General features: G+C 36.9%; 2 protein-coding genes across 2 annotated transcripts in view; both read left to right on the top strand.

Moving 5' to 3' along the window:
- Nucleotides 1-1,780: 1,780 nt before the first annotated feature.
- LOC125872402 (protein transport protein SEC31 homolog B) lies at nucleotides 1,781-15,361 on the top strand. Its single transcript, XM_049553123.1, has 22 exons — nucleotides 1,781-2,340; nucleotides 3,377-3,437; nucleotides 3,539-3,661; nucleotides 6,104-6,200; nucleotides 6,287-6,323; nucleotides 6,457-6,562; nucleotides 6,634-6,691; nucleotides 8,217-8,314; nucleotides 8,507-8,626; nucleotides 9,046-9,088; nucleotides 9,608-9,720; nucleotides 9,792-9,919; nucleotides 10,012-10,561; nucleotides 10,656-10,748; nucleotides 10,973-11,158; nucleotides 11,331-11,544; nucleotides 12,536-12,651; nucleotides 12,756-12,938; nucleotides 13,085-13,210; nucleotides 13,324-13,603; nucleotides 14,613-14,851; nucleotides 14,952-15,361. The coding sequence occupies exons 1-22, from the start codon at nucleotides 2,024-2,026 to the stop codon at nucleotides 15,039-15,041; spliced, it is 3,378 nt and encodes a 1,125-aa protein (XP_049409080.1). The 5' UTR covers nucleotides 1,781-2,023; the 3' UTR covers nucleotides 15,042-15,361.
- Nucleotides 15,362-16,492: 1,131 nt separating this feature from the next.
- LOC125872473 (structure-specific endonuclease subunit slx1) overlaps nucleotides 16,493-17,533 on the top strand; it is a 6,530-nt gene continuing 5,489 nt past the window's right edge. The window contains exon 1 of the mRNA XM_049553209.1: nucleotides 16,493-16,903. Within this exon, the coding sequence (XP_049409166.1) occupies nucleotides 16,554-16,903 (350 nt within the window). The 5' untranslated portion in view covers nucleotides 16,493-16,553. The remainder of the gene's footprint in view (nucleotides 16,904-17,533) is intronic.

Raw genomic sequence — 17,533 nt, forward strand, 5'->3', positions numbered from 1 at the left:
ACGATACTTGCCCACCCAAGTATTGAGAGAGTTCAATTGTTATTTGGGATCACTGTAGAAGACTATAGAGTTGGAGTTGGATTTGCTTCAAGATATCTGCACACGCTTCAAGAGGTAATCCTGAGTTAATTTTCAGCATACCTTGTATGTGATACGTATTTGTGATTGTTGTCTATACTCATGCAAGATGTATGATTCTGGAATGCTTCCGCTGTGAATGTTATTTTCTAACACTCACTTCATAATGAAACGCCAATATATTTATGTATAATTATAACAGTGTTTTATAGAGTTTTTATTAAACATAAATATCTATTTACTAAAATTATCTACTTATTCACCTTATATATAATCAGATAATAAATTATGTTGGAGAAAACAAAATTCATTACAATTTCTCTTTCTAAACCATCTAAAGTAAGAATTTGGCCTCTTTTTGTGCATAGAAAATAAAATATGAGCACCAATGTTGATGACATGACATACATAGCCTAAAGATATTATTTTGTCTTGATCTTTAAGATAATTAAGAAAGACAGTTGTTGGGTTATTCATGTAGAATGCAACCTACCTTACGTTTTATTACAGAATTACGGGACATCAAACAAGGATTAACTATTACAAATCAAATGAATTATAAGGTGATTGAAATGAAAGGAACTTGCTTAATGGTTGCCAAACTTACCAATGAAGAGGATATACATGATATAACATCATTGCTTTAACTTATTATTGTAGATTGTAAATATCTATTCCACTCCAACAAGTTTATACTAATTATAATATTATATATTTGAAGGAAAAATAATATTAATTTATGGCGATGCTCCTACGTAGGAGGAAGTAAAATATGTACTAATACGATTTTGAATAAACTTGAATCTTTCAAAACTATAAATATTGTACTATTAATAGTGATCCAGGTGCTATAACAAAGGTGAATGAAGTACAAGAGAAATTCACTATCGAGACTAATGCTTTTAAAGACAATATACTTTTTTATGTCCAACAAACTCGAGTTATTGTTTTTTGCTTCTAAACAATTTCAAGATCTTTATTTAATTTACTTTTTTCACTGTATAAAAAGAAAGTTCATCAAAGAGGACTCAAAAATTCACTTTCTCATATTGTTGAAGTTTTCAATTAAAAAAGTGTACTTTTTTTTAATAATAAGATGAAATAAATTTTAGTTTTTGATAAACTTAAGCTTGTGTAATTTAATGAAACAAGTTAATTGAACTTCAAGTCGACTGTTTCTATAATGTTTTGAAATTTGATTTCTATATAGAAAATTATTTAATTAATCTATCATGATATAAACAAATAAAATTACAAGTAAAAAAAAAAAAACAACTTTATATGATAATCTTTAGGTCTTCAATCCACTAATAAAATTCAATCACAACAAAATAAATATGCATAAAAATATTAAATTACCTTGTAAAAAATTGAAAAATCATCCTATGACAAACTTCTACTGTCAACAACGATTTGATTTTGATTCATAGGTAAAGAGAGATTTTTCTTTGTCAACAATTCTAGTTTTGTTTTTTCTGTTTACAGTTTCCGACTTTTAGGTATATGTGTAACGCACGACACGTGGCAACATGTGAATGGTTCTATGACGAAGGCAATTCTGAATTTCCAATATTAACATCAGCTTTCCACATAATTACCCTTCTACCGTTCTTCTCCAAATCAAAATCGAGTGAAGTAAAATAGAAAGAAAAAAAAAAAAACCAAAAGGGAACTAGTATATATGAAGAAATATCTAATCTTAAAAAAAATTTAATTAATTCTCGAAGAAAAATAAACAGAGAAGAGACTCAACACTCTGTCCTCTCTCTTCTCCATCTCGATCTATCTGGAAGAGAAAGCTTCGATCCCAATTTCTCAAACCCTAACCCTAGATCTCTCTATTTTCTCTTCATTTCAAAATCTATACACAATATCTCAACCTGTATCAATTCGATTTCTGGTTTAGGTGGCGTGTAGATAGTTTTAATTTCGATTTGCTGATCCGATGGCGTGCATAAAGATGGTGAACAGATCGGCTTCGGCGGCCTTCGCACCGGAGGCACCGTATCTGGCGGCTGGAACGATGGCGGGAGCGGTGGATCTGTCATTCAGCTCCACTGCTAATCTCGACATTTTTGAGGTTGATTTCGTATCGGATGATAAGAAGCTGAATCTCGCAGGTTCGATTTCTATTTCAGAGAGGATCAATCGGATGTCTTGGGGGAAATGTCAGTCCAATTCGGAGGAGTTCTCGCATGGAATCATTGCTGGTGGGCTTGTTGATGGAAATATTGGACTTTGGAATCCCAAGCCTCTGATCTCGTAATTCCAATTTCTGTTATTTTTTTTTATTGAATAGGTCAATGTCGCACTTTTTGTGGTTAGTGATCGGATTTACTTAATTCTTAGTCTGATGAATTCACGGTTCATATGCACACCTATATGAAGAATTCCACTTGTAGATGGATACTATAAGAGCTGAACTAAATGCAAACGTTTAGTGTTTCCAAAATTTGTTCTTTCGCTGAATAGTGGTGCTGTATATGAACTAGATCAGCTATTGACGATCCAGGTTTCAGTGCATTTTTGAAGGGCAGGATTCCTTTTGATTTGGTACCCTAAAGACATTTTCTCTGTGATAAAACATTAGTCATAAAATATATTTTTCTCACTAAAAAATGCCAAAACTTGGTGATTAATATGCAATCTTTGAACTGGGATGCTTAGAAATTGGATTGGCTGTAGGTAGCGAGTAGTGTTTCTACTAACTCTTTCCAAACTAAGGAATCAAAAGAAATATTGATTGTGTTTCGTGTTTGATGACTTAACTTGAACAATTCCTGTACAATCATTTCTTATCTCCTTAATATGTTATAGTAGGACATACTTTTGTGGTTGCTTTTCTGAAGATTTTATACGTATTTTAGTACAGAATGTACATGGCAATTTATTGATGTGATACAAAATATGCATGAATTGCCATGGGCATGTAGCGTTGCCGAGTGCAGAGATGCTGTCTGCATTACTAACTTTCCTGATAAAGGTTCTTCCAATTTAAACTCTTTTTGAGAACCACTTCCTCACTCAGGCCCTTTTGTTGGCTCTTTTTCACCTATACTTGTTTATTTGCTCCTACTCTCGGAAAAATTGTTCTTCTTGTTTACAGTTAGTAATGAAAATGGTGTACACAAGGTTGCAGGACTTATATGTGATCCTTTAATGGTGAAAGATGGGGGCAGAATATACTCAATTTATGATGCATTTTTTGAATTGTTGCTTTGATTACATAGATATTTCTTTTGATCTTTCAACCTTGACATTATATAATTTTTGTTTCTGTCACTTTCTTTGGAAGTAGAAATGGGTCTGAAGCTATTGAAAATGCTCTTGTCGGAAATCTGTCGAGGCACAAAGGGCCTGTAAGTTTTACCATTTTGCTGTTTTGCCTCCTGTTCTTTGTGTAGGCATCTTTTCGTAATCCTGTGATGATATGATATTATTTCCCTCATATTACTTACAGGTTCGCGGATTGGAGTTTAATGGGTTTACTCCAAATCTCCTTGCATCTGGAGCTGATGAAGGTGAAATTTGTATATGGGATATTGCGAAACCTTCAGAACCTAGCCATTTCCCTCCCCTTAAAGTATGTAATATCTGACATTAAAATCATTTTTGTCAGTATTTCTCAGGCAATTTTTATTTATAAATTCTAGTGTCACCTTGGCTGAACCTCCTCTAAATCTAACACAGTGCAATAGAGATAACCAAGGAAAAATGATAAAACTTCTTGCATTTTTCTGTAGCCATTCATTCAAGTCAAATGTAAAGCATGACACTCCAATTCTTAAAATGCTCCTTCATACCTATCGGGTTTTTAAATTGATTGGTTTGTTGACTGGAACTTGAGTAGCAGCAGTTTCCCTTGCTAACTGATAGCCAGAAATACCTGAAGAGGAGCAAAAAAAATGGAGTAGTACTCAATTGCTAATTTCAATTTCTGTTGTTATATATAGAGCTACTGTGAAGAGAGAAAGCAAGAAGAGGAAACGTCTCTGTTGAAATTGATTGTTAACATACAAGATGGGGAAAATTGGTAGTTACATACAAGATGCAGCCTGTATCTTTTATCCTTTCCTTCTTCCTAGGACAGTAAGAATGGAATTGCCAGTCAAAACACATTCTCTCACAACTACTCTTCTTCTCAGCACTTGCTTTTTCTTCTTCTCTCAGATAGGCCATCTTCCAATTCATTGCCATCAAAATGTACTTAGCATGCCTACTTTCCGGGCTTTGGGTATAGTGATAAGAGCACATCACATGATGTGTGGGTGTGATGTGTGAGTTAGGTGCATGTTATGAGTTCAAACCTGCCACAGACGAACTCAACCTGGTATTTTTTAAGTGGAGAAGAGAAGAGAAGAGAGTGGGCTAATTATCCATGTGTTTTGAACCTTGTACCACTGGAACTTGAGGTTTATCTGTTAAAAAAAGTTTAACATAAGAGATAGTGCCTTGTATAGTAGTTTTTAGACACATGAACTAGGGAGTATTTCCTAACTCTTGGATTCTAATGTATTATGACATAATCATTAAAAGAGAATTTACTAAATATTCCTAGTGTTATCTTGCCTTTTTGTATCTGTAATGATTTTTTTACAAAAAAGAATATTCTTACATTAAGAGGAATGGTGGGGAGGCTGAGGAGGTTTTTTTGACTTGTGGGGTTTTACCCTTTTGATGACAATATAATTCAACCTAGTATGAGGAGTCGTTGCTTTGCATAATGGGTCATTGCATTTGGTTAAAAGCGTGTGGTGTGGAGCTATTATCACCTCAAAGTCAGAATCTAGGTTGGGTATAAAAAAGGTCGGAATCCATGCTAGAAGAAATACACTTGTTGTCTTCTTGCATATATAGCACTTTTTGGGCCAGGGACATGCGTCATTAACTAAGTGACCACCTTGAAATACAATTTTCATTGAATAGTGGTTAAAATGCTTTGATATGTGATTTAAATAAGCTATGTAATATTGTAATTGGCAGAGTGACATTGCTGTCATAACTCATAATCCACTACGATTCAACCCTTTTGTAGGTCCAGTTCATGTATTATCTTTCCTGGTTAAGGTCTTCACCTTAAGGCTTTGACTGGTGTGTTGTAAGTCGAGAAAATTTTGAAGAATATTCTACACAATATTGTTAATGATTCTCATGACTGAAAAGAATGATTTGGAAACTAAGCAATGATGTAGCTAGAGGAACATGCATTTTTTTATTGTTTTGAAGGGACATGTTTTTGAGGACTGGATTCTGGCGGGAGTTTTAACATTCCTTGGTTAAAATAGAGGAGGTCGTTTTTGGCTTTGTATATGCACTTTTTGGTAATCGGTACATTGGCATATTTCGGTGACATTGTGCAGTTTCAAACAGTCAAACCTAAATTAAATAACTAAAAGGGTTCATATTTCAAAAGAATAAACTTTTAAATAAGGTATTCAAGCAAGTGAACATAATATGAAAGTAGGTAGTGGTTCTGATTTCGAGTCCTATTGCCATCCATTAGCAAAAAAGGATATTCCAACGTGTTTAGTCAACTAAATATTGGGGGATTGTCTCAGTCATTTTCTGTATTGATACTAGTTTCGTCCCGACTTGCATACACCTTACTATTCCAGCAGGTGCTTTGCGTACAACCCTTATACAGGAAATGGTCTCTCATTGAGTTTTGTAGTTATGCTTTCTTACAAGTGGCTTGCAATTGAATAATAATAGAACTGATGGTTTAAGAGGAATGATAAGTGCGACTTATAATCATACCAGAAAACTTAGTTTATTTTTGTTTCAGTTAATAATGGCATTGATCTGGTGGTGTTTCTCTTTCTATCCAGTAATCCTGGCCTATAACGTGCGATATCAGAAAATTTAGTTTGTTGTTTGTTTCAGTTAATTATGGTTTTGATCTGGTGGTGTTTTATCTTCTATCCGCTACTCCTGGCCTATAACTATTCTATAGCTTTATTGAGAAGTTGTCGATCTTGACATTTTATTTAAGTTATCTAACTCAGATCTTAACTCCTTTTTGCAGGGTAGTGGATCATCAACTCAAGGTGAAATTTCTTATGTATCTTGGAACAACAAGGTTCAGCATATATTGGCGTCTACTTCACTTAATGGGACAACTGGTGAGCAAGAAGCGGAAGTTGCCTGCGTTATTCTTTTGTCTAAAGGTTGCCATAATATCTCCCTTTTTTCCTTTTTCTTATTTCAGTGGTGTGGGATTTGAAGAAGCAGAAGCCAGTGATAAGGTAAAAGGTGTCCATAAAATGTAGGCTTTAATTTTGTTATTATATTCAAGAGTTGCTATAAGTTGAACATTACTCCTGCATTTGAGATTAACAACAATAACAAAAAATAAACCTGCATTGGGCAATTCTGCAGTTTCACAGATTCTGTTAGAAGGCGGTGCTCTGTATTGCAGTGGCATCCTGATGTTGCGACGCAGCTCATCGTTGCTTCCGATGAAGACGGTTCACCTGCACTTAGGGTAAGAATTCTACCCTTTTGTCTTTCTCTGATCGTCGTAATTAATATCTAACTAATATATTATTGTTTCAGCTGTGGGATATGCGGAATATACTGTCTCCTGTGAAAGAGTTCGTGGGTCACACTAAAGGTTAGTGCACTCACCAGACCCATAGTTTACATGCTTCACCTGTCTTAGAATTCACAAATTTGAAGCGACAAATGATGGTGAAATTCTATCCTACAGATGAGGCTGAACTCTATTAAAGATTTGGAAATACTATTGCTGAGCTTAGCCCATTTAGTTGCAGTCAATTTATGATTCTAGTCGCTTATAAATAAAGTGTGTGGAGGGGAATGCAATTGTTGTACTGGTATAACAGTGGTAGTATTTTCTGGCGGTCGACAAATGATATGCCAACTTTATTTTATACAAGTTAATATGTTTTTCTAAAGCACATGGCTGACTGTCTGTACAATGGTTGTTTCTTTTTTTTGGGTGATTCAAGATTGATAATTTAGTAATTAGTTTGTTTCCTGCTCCTTAATTGGAGCTTTATCTTCTTTGCTGCTCTCTCAATGTCTTCCTGTCTTTTGCTGACGAGGCATTCACCTAAAATGCTTCACCACTTTGGGATATGGGATTTTGGTACTGAATGGTTGTCGATCCAATTTGTATTTTTTTTTTGATGACAAGGGAAACGCGCAGCCGCTACCCTTTGGGTGCGCACAGGGTGAAACCCCGGCTCCTATGCAATAGCTCGCAAACCACATAGGAGAGGTAACCCGCACTAGGCAAGCCCGGTGCGACGAGCTCGACCCAGAAGCAAACCCCTTGCTTTCGCTGGCAAGGGGTTTCGAACTTGAGACCTCCAACATGGAAGTCCCAATCCCAAATCACTGGGCCACCCAAAGGGTAGCGGCTGGTTTCTTTTGGCAAAAGAAAGAAAACTGTTGCAGCATTTAACTGATTTTTCTATACAACTTATTTGACATGTTGCCAGTGGGTGCAAGTGGATTCTGATTAACAATTACATGGCAAGGAGTTTAACATCATGATTGGATGGTAGAATTTGGAAGGAAAGAATGTTTAAATCACCTCAGCCCCTCTGTATCTCCCCCCATTCCTTTTCATTCTTATGAATGCCAGCTAGGATCAGTTCAGCTTTGAATCCTGCAAGAAATGCTGAGAACTGAGATGGAGGAGTTTGGGGAAGAGGAGAGAACTTGGAAAGATGGAAGGGATGTGAGGTAGAGGGAGCACAAACTGCCTTTCCAAGATTTAAAGAATATCAATCACACGTCACTTAGTTCAAAAGTCTAAGCTTGGAACCTCTTTAAATAAATAGTAATTGAATCTCTTTTAGAGTGGGGGAAGAATTTTTTTGACTTTCCTAGCGTGTAACAAGGAAAACTATACTACATATAAACCTAGTGCTCAGTTCTCATGATCTCAGTCTTCAGATGTTCAACAAAATCTTACATTCAAAGTCCTTAAGCAACCAATAAGGTCAACTCATTGGTGTGGCATACCTAAAATTTCTGTTTATAAGATAATTTGATCTTAAAGCAAAACATTAAAGTTTTAGCTTGTTAGTAAGGATTAGAGGTCTAGTTTATCTAATTATATTGATATCTTTACAATTTTCCTTTAATCTTGGATATTTTTCACTCAGGTGTCATTGCTATGTCCTGGTGTCCCCTTGACAGCTCCTACTTGCTTACTTGTGCGAAAGATAACCGCACTATCTGCTGGGATACTGTGTCTGGAGAGGTGAATGAAAATTGAATTGTTCATTCATATCCTCGTATTGTCAATTTATATTTTTTGTTTCAGAAATGTTGTTCTCTGTTGACCTTGACTTTTGTGGTAATGGTTCTTAAACTAGTGAATGGTTGCTTATTTTTTAGTTATCTATGGAAAGCTTTGAAAAAGTACTGATTTTGTATTGTTTAACTTTCACAGATTGTCTCCGAATTGCCAGCTGGAACCAATTGGAATTTTGATGTGCATTGGTATCCAAAGTGTCCAGGGGTGATCTCAGCATCATCATTTGACGGAAAAATCGGCATTTACAACATAGAGGTCCTTTCCTCTTAAATTTTATGCTTTATATATCAGATTGCAATGTGTTGTATGCAATGCTGAATATACATAAAGAACTCCAGAAAGATTTTCCCTGCCTCCTTTTCCTCGTACCAGTTCTGTTATGCTGTTGCTATTTTTGAGTTGAGATATGTTGACTAGATAAAGTAGTGTAGGTAGGATGGGCCTGTATAACAATATCCCTCTGTTGACTTAAGCAATCAAATAATAGATGTTCCTCATCTTCCAGATGGATAGTGCTTGATATTTTGATTGTTCTTGACGACCACATGTATGGTGAACCAGGAACACCTTTTCTCCTTGTATTTTATAATTTGTTGTTTTCCTGTACCACAGCGTTTTTTTTTTATTTTTTTATTTTGATTGGTTTATGATACTCATATTATTATGTTCTGCAGGGCTGTGGTCGAGCTGGCGATGGAGATGGTTATTTTGGCGCAGGTATGATGGAATTTTGTTTATCTTCATCCTCTCCCCCTTCTTAATATTTACTATAAACATCTTTGAGGTTTAGGGCATCAAGCTGTATGTTTCTTTTTGAATGTAGGAAGAAGTTATCATATAGTTGAAACAAGGTGATTGCTTAGAAACAATTCTTCCCCATGGTCAACATTTTGTATTTTCTGTTTTAAAAATTAGCTTGTCTACTTGAGGATGTGTGTGGGGATCTCTAGTTATCAAGTTATGAAAGGAGCCGTAACTCAAAAACCGAAAATATAAAAGAGGCAAAAATGCACTGCCAATTATGCCTATATGATGAATAAAAGAGGATATACGGGTAGTATATTCCGTGCATCTTCCTTATGCTATTACGTAGTACTCATGTGAGGTAGAAGAACTGTTCTTTTTTATCTGCATTACTGCCTGGTACATCTCTTGGTTTCTTTCTGCTTTGAAGGGAAAAAAATTGTGACCCTTGTGTTAACCTTCTTGGGGTTTTCATTTGCATGTGTTGATCAGCTCCCTTACGAGCTCCAAAGTGGTGGTCTAAGAAGAAGTCCGGAGTCTCATTTGGCTTTGGTGGAAAGCTTGTTTCATTTGGTGCTGCAGATGGTCCAACTGGACCGACGGAGGTATGCCGTGGATTTACTGTAATCCCTCCTTTATAGCCTTTTGCTTTGCAGTAACATTTACTCCTTTGTAGGTTCATGTGCATAGCATAGTCACTGAACAAGGTCTGGTGACTCGGTCTTCTGAATTTGAGACTGCTATTCAGAATGGAGAGAAAACCTCGCTGAGGGTTTTCTGTGAAAAGAAATTCCAAGAGTCAGAGTATGTCCTTTTCCTCAATTTGGTGATTTTTTCTTTCACAAGTTGCATTCGTTTTCCGGTTTACCCTAGCTTGCTTGTGCTTTTCTGAACAGATCTTCAGGTGAAAGGGAAATATGGGGCTTCTTGAAGGTTATGCTTGAAGAGGATGGGGATGCAAGGACAAAACTGCTTTCTCATCTTGGTTTTAGTCTGCCTGTTGAAGAAAAAGATACTCTGCAGCATGATATATCTGAGCAAGTAAATGCCCTTGCCCTTGATGAGAATCTTTCAGGTAAAGAAGCTGCAAACAACGAGAACTTAATGCATGTCCTGGACAATGGGGAAGATTTCTTTAACAATCTTCCGAGTCCCAAAGCTGATACACCTGTGTCAACGTCTGTGAATTCCTTTGATGTTGGCGAGTCAGTTGATGTGAAGGACTCCCAACCAGAAATTGATGTACAAGAGGAGAGTGCAGACACATCATTTGATGAAACTGTACAACGCGCGTTGGTTGTCGGTGACTATAAGGGGGCTGTTGCACAATGCATATCTGCAAATAGAATGGCTGATGCTCTGGTTATTGCTCATGTCGGTGGTGCTTCTTTGTGGGAGCAAACTCGTGATCAATACCTTAAAACTAGTCACTCTTCATACCTTAAGGTAAGATCCATTTATATCATGGCTGTCATTTTCTGAATGGAGATTAGTCCATGCTCTTTAAAATTTAAGTGTTTGGTCTAAACAATAACTTCAGGTTGTTGCTGCTATGGTGAACAATGATCTAATGAGCCTTGTAAACACTCGGCCTTTGAAGTCCTGGAAGGAAACACTTGCACTCCTTTGCACTGTAAGTTCCTCTACCTAACATCCTAATCATTATTTCCTTCTTATGTTATGCTGTGGGGGTGTAAGGGGCATTATAAAAAAGCTCATTGACAAGGTCGGATATATAAAAAGCTGCTCTGATCCAATCAATAAGTGCACACCTCTGGGATGCTCACCAAGAAGAGTTTTTATGTTATCCATCTGAAGTGAAGTTCTCCCGTTAATCTGCTTATCACCTTCATGCAGTTTGCTCCACAAGATGAATGGACGTCATTGTGTGATACACTTGCTTCAAGACTCTTGGCTGCTGGTGAAAGCCTTCCAGCAACACTGTGTTACATATGTGCAGGGAACATTGATAAAACTATAGAAATATGGTCGAGGACTTTGGCAGGAAAGGCTGATGGAAAATCATATGTTGACCTTCTTCAGGTATTGCATTCAGATTCTTCTGAGTTTTATGTTTATTAGTAAGACACTCAATAGTATTTTCTGTTGATGGAAAATCATATGTTGACCTTCTTTCCGGTATTGCATTCAGATTCTTCTGAGTTTTATGTTTATCAGTAAGACACTCAATAGTATTTTCTGTTCCTACCTGTAGGATTTAATGGAAAAGACGATAGTCTTTGCATTGGCAACTGGGCAAAAGAGATTCAGTGCTTCTCTTTGCAAGCTTCTTGAGAAGTATGCTGAAATCCTAGCAAGTCAGGGGCTTTTAACTACTGCAATGGAATACTTGAAGCTTATGGGCTCTGAGGAATTGTCACCTGAATTGACTATCTTACGAGATCGTATTGCACTCTCCACTGAACCAGGTCAATATGTTTGCGCTGATATATTTCTCCATTACAGAACGGCACTATTATGCAGCCGACTCTTGTATCTGTCTTTTTCATGTTGATAATGGTCATATGGTTTGGTTCAGTCCTGGCTCTTCTGCAAATATTTTGCCTTTTCATGCTTTCATTATAGCACATCTATACCTGAGAAAGGAAGCAGCTGACTGAAGCTTATTACTGGAATTCCTGTGCTGTAAATTTTAACCACTTCACTGTAAATTAAGTATAGTATCATTTGCCTCCATCCGGTACTTGGCTTTTTTAGCGTTTACACTACTGACATGTAAATATTTTGGGTTTCTCAGTATGAGTAGTTTGAGAAGCGTTCCTATGGTTTTGAGAGTTGTCCAACCAAGCTGTACCTTTTCATCACTTGGTGTTGATAATTCCCATTTGTCTTCTAGGCCTATCGGGTGTATACCATTCACTCTCTTATTCAAACTCTTCAAATTGTGTCAGCCAAAAGACTGCAAGATATTAATCTGTCCCTTTCATTTCCTCATTCTATGGGGGTCTAAATTCTGACGACTTGTTAGAGTATAACATAAGTGTCTTCTTTTGAGCTTTGAAAGGCTAACAGGATTGTTTCTCCCTTCACCTAATATTAGAAACAACCTCTATCTCGCGAGGTAGGGGTAAGGTCTGCGTACACTTTACCCTCCAAACCCCACCTGTGGGATTACACTGGGTATATTGTTGTATATGTACGACTATGCTGTACAGAGGGGACATGGCTACTTCTGATATTTAAGAAAGTAGCATCTATGGTATCCTCCTCATGTACCCTTTTTTATTTGAATTTTGGGTTTCTTTTTATGGTTTATGGTCTAACTATAATTTAGGCAATGGTGGTTTTTCAAGTGTGGCAGCATTGTATTTTATTTCAAGTGAATTAGCCAAGTGCAGATAGTGCAATCCCTTTCAAACAAAGCAAACTGACGATTTTTAGCATATTTGTCTTTTGCAGCTAAGGACGCATTGAAATCTATGGCTTTTGACAACTCACAACTGCACACTGGATCCGGCTATGTTGCAGATCAAGCTGGTTATGGAATGGCTGATCCTTCTCAGCATTATTATCCGGTATTATCTTCTTCCTCTCTTAATGGTCTGTTACCTTACTTAAACAGGACTGTCTTCTTTAGAAATTTCGTATGATTTATCCTCTTTAATTTCTCTCTTCTCAGGAGCAACCATCCAAGCCACAGCCTAGCATTTCAAACAGCCCCTATACTGAGAATTATCAACAACCATTTGGTTCTTCATACAATAGCGGCTTTGCTGCTCCTGTCCCATACCAGCCTGCTCCACAACAAAACATCCAGCAACCAAACATGTTTCTGCCAACTCCAACTCCTCCAGTTCCTCAGGTATAGACTTTTTGGCTTTCTTTTGGATGTTAAGATTATTCTTGCCACATTAATAGCTGCTGAGTTGAAACAAGTACTTACCTCTTGAAGCACATAAATGTGAAGTTATCTTTGCATACTAATATATATTTTTCTCATGTTTGCAGGGTAACATTGCTCCACCACCTGTTGCTACTCAGCCTGCTAAGACCTCTTTCATCCCATCAAATCCCCCTGCGCTGAGAAATGTGGAGCAATATCAGCAGCCCACCTTGGGTGCTCAGTTGTATCCCGTATGTTGAAGTTTCCATTATTTCATTTCAATCTGGGGGTGGGGTGGGGTGGAGGGTTGTTTTGGGCAAAGATAAATCGTAGTCCTATGATTTTCATTGCATGCTTATTTCAGGGACCTGCTAACCCAGGTTATGCTGGTGGTCATAATGTGCCTCCTGCATATGTCCCTCACCCTAGTCAAGCTGGCCCAGCTCTTGGACAAAAGATGCCTCAGGTTGTAGCTCCTTCCCAAGCTCCTAGAGGATTTATGCCAGTTAATAATCCAGTGCAGAGACCTGGAATGGCTCCAATGCAGCCTCCAAGCCCTACTCAGCCATCTCAAGTCCAGCCACCAGCAGCTCCTGCTGCTCCCCCACCTACAGTTCAGACGGTGGATACCTCAAATGTTCCTGGTTCGCTTCTCTTCCACTTTAAATCCGTTACATTCATTTTCGTACATTCCTGTAGTTTGGACGGCCATACAATTCCTTCTTACTGACATATGTTACTTCTTTCCATGAATTGTTCAACATTGATACCTATGGGTGGTGAGTGTGATCTTTATGTAGTGATCTTGTATTTTTTTTTCGATCTTAGTATCACTCAATGTTTCATTTGCTTCAGTTATCGTATTTTTGTTGGCGTCGCTGCTGTTCTCTTCTTCTTTGTTTTCAGCATGACTTCTTCGGTACTGTATTTGCTTCGCATTCTTGTTTTTATATGCTTTACTTGAGTAGTGAGTCTATCGAAACCGCCTCTCTACCTTCACAAGGTAGGTGTAAGGTTGTGTAAACACAAGACCCCACGTGTGGGATTAACTATACAGCACTTGTAAGTTCTTATTGGGGTATCAATCTATACGTTTTAGGAGAAGCTTATACCTTTTCTGCAGTAACAGGTTACTCTCATTTGTTCACCCCTTATACAATACCATTTCAATTAAATTTAGTCATTGAAATCACTTTCAGCTTCTTGGGCTTAAACATATGGAAATCCTTTTTATACCTTTAAGAGGGAGCACTATATTGACACCAACAAAAGATCGTTTTGCACCACTGACAGACTTTCATGGCTGTAAAGTTATAGAAAGAATGGACAGTGTATTTTCTTTCATTCTTGGAGTTTCTGTCTGGACAAACTGCTGTTGCTGCTATATTATAACCCTTCTTCGTATAGAAGTTCAATAAAGGAGTAAAATTAGATGAACTTCGGCACCATCCTGAACTGTTTCTAGTTGCTCCTAGATTCTGTACTTCAAAACTACTGTGGTCTATGTTAGCATGTGTCCTTTTTCTCTATTTCTTTAAATGGCCTGGTATGGTCGTAAGATCTGCTTTTAAGTCTTAACTGGGAAAATAAGGTTCTTGTGCTTGCATTTTAAATCTCAATATTTAATGGAACGAATCATATGATGTGTTGCAGCCCAGCAAAAACCCGTGATAGCAACTTTGACGAGATTGTTCAATGAAACATCAGAGGCATTGGGTGGATCACGAGCAAATCCAGCTAAGAAGCGGGAAATTGAGGATAATTCAAAGAAGTTAGGAGCACTTTTTGCAAAACTAAACAGTGGGGACATATCTAAGAACGCAGCAGAAAAGCTTGTGCAGCTTTGTCAGTCCTTGGACAATGGTGATTTCAGTACCGCCCTTCAGATACAGGTAGTTATCTGGATAATGTAGTTCCAGATTTTTAGTCTAGTATTGGTAGTAGAATATCATATGATCTCCGTTTGCTTCTTATATTTGCATATATCCCCAGGTACTTCTCACCACAAGTGATTGGGATGAGTGCAACTTCTGGCTTGCAACACTCAAGCGAATGATTAAGATCAGACAGAGCTTCAGATAAATGTAGGCCGAACTTAAAGAATTGGAGATTCTGGATTCAAATCCTTCTTGCCCGTGAGTTCAAAAGGAATTATCATTTTGTCTTATCTGGAGATGGCCACCTTTAGATTGTCTTTCTAGTTGGATACTTTTCTACCTCTTTTAACCCACTCTAGATATTGGTTTTTAGGTGCGTGCAAATTTTGGGAAGAGGTTAGAGAGCTTAGCAACGATGTTTGATTATTTTTTACAGTGTTAAAATATAGAGTTGTTTTTTATTAGCATATGTTTTGGTTGTAACCTGTCTGAAATCCAGTCATTCAATCTTGGATTATGTTAAAACTCGTCTTTTTAGTTGGCTTCAATTGAACGCTGTTAGATTTTACCAAGCAATTGATTTTTGAGACTCGTGGTGGCCCATTTTTAAAGGCTTTGTACTGGTGGCAAAACTCTTAGTTGATCCATTTCTCCGTGCTGACAATAACAGCTCATTTAGTAGCTCTTGTAATAGCTAACAAAGGGTTGAAATTCAATTGTTTCTATAACATTATTATTGACGTAGCTGTTTTGTTATCCATTAATTAAGTTCTCCCAGTTTGATATGAAACTTGATCTACCAAGTGGTTGCATTTTTCACTTGAAAAATGTATTCACGGTACCTGTTGAGTAGTCATACATTTTTTTACCATGCGCATTCAAAGTAATGCCTGAAAGAAGGATGATTTGTGGTTAGTTCATGTAGACAGTGAAACCAAGGGTAAGCGCATTCAAAGTGTATAAAATCTATAAAGAAAACTTCGAAAATCATTTGTATTAATTGTTATCAATTTGTTTCACTTGTATTCATTTTTTGTTCATACGCTATAGTATATCAATTGTTACTAACTTGTATTGCTTATATTTATTTGCTCTTTTGTATCAATGCTTGTATCACTTTTTATCAAGTATTTAATTTTGGAGAATTTTTGAATAAAATGATGATGAAATCCTTTTTTGTTGAGCAGTGGTGAGGTTATGGTTGTTGGTTTAAGGAGATACGGAAGGGACGATTTTTTTTATTCTCTCTCTATTTCCATTAATAATTTAAATAGTGAAATTAAAGAAGGTTTTAAAGAACTCGGGTTCCAAATTGATTAGAAACACAAGACAAGGAAAAGGGGCTGCGTCCTGCGTGGAAGGAAAAAAGAGAAGAGGTAGAAGAAAAGCACCAGCCCCTGATGCCCGCGATTCAGATTTAGTTGGGGCTTCAATGGATTTCGAATATGGTGAAAAAACATTTCTTTTAAAAAAATTGTTATGACATTCAAATATTACTATATTCAATAATTTTTAAAATTATCACAATAAAATAAATAAATTAGAAGGCTGAAATTTGCTCATCAACTAAATAATTAGTACTTATCTCTTATTTAATTTAAATTAAAAATGAAATGCATCATTTGTTAAATCCAAACGGGTCGCTAATAATCCGATAACCGGCCCCCAGACTAACGGTCAATTTTTCAGATAACAAAACTGCAAGATCATCATCGCCATGGCTAGACCTTTGTCAACAATCTTCAAATCGACGAAACCCCATATTCTGAAACCACCAAAACCCTCAAATTTTGAATCGTTGAAACCCACTAATCTCAAAGTTCCCTCTTCTTCAAATCCAATAGCATCTTCTTCAAGTTGCAGCAAATCGAAAAAATCAAGAAAATCGGATGCAAATTCACAGCAATCATCTGGAAATGATTCGGAATTACTAACAACCCCAGCTTCAAATTCAACGAAATTTAGTAATTCTAAGAAAAAGAGGTCTTTGTGGTGTGTATACCTTATTCTCTCGACAAATCCACCTATAAAGACCTATGTTGGTGTCACTACCAGTTTCTCTCGCCGGTGAGTAACTTCTTTCTCTTGTTTATTCTAAGGGGAAAAAAGAGCAGACTTTTGATTTTATCAAACATGTTAGAGTGGTATGCTTTTATGGAGTTGTGCAATACTCGAGTTAGCTTTAGACCATTTTTTCCATATCTTTACATGTTATCGGTGCCAGTTCCATACCTTTGGGTTCCAGGTCTATGCTCCAGTTGGGTCTAGGCATGAAGTGGGGTCGGGGTATGGAATGCTTATATGGAAATGAGTTAGTTTTTCGGGTTGAGTTAGGTCAGAATGCCTAGTTTTTCTGTTAATGGTTTTTACCAATGTGTTAATCATGTCTAGCTTATATGTGTTGGGTTTTAAAGGTGTGAATAGGAAATGAAAGGTTGTGACTCTCCTGAAGGGTTGTGACTAAGCCGAAGGGTTGTGACCTTTATGAAAGGTTGTGTCCTTTCTAAAGGCTTGTGACCATTTGAAAGGTTGTGCCTTTTCCAAAGTGTTGTGACCTTTCTGAAAGGTTGTCTTCTTTCCAAAGGGTTGTGACCTTTACCCTTTGTTGGCTATAAATAGAGAGGTTTTCTCTCATTTTTCTGCATAAAATTCTTCCCTTCTTTTGCATACATTTCTTACAAAATAAAATCGATCGAT

The sequence above is a fragment of the Solanum stenotomum genome, chromosome 1 (assembly GCF_019186545.1).
Source record: "Solanum stenotomum isolate F172 chromosome 1, ASM1918654v1, whole genome shotgun sequence".
In the NCBI taxonomy this organism is placed as follows: domain Eukaryota; kingdom Viridiplantae; phylum Streptophyta; class Magnoliopsida; order Solanales; family Solanaceae; genus Solanum; species Solanum stenotomum.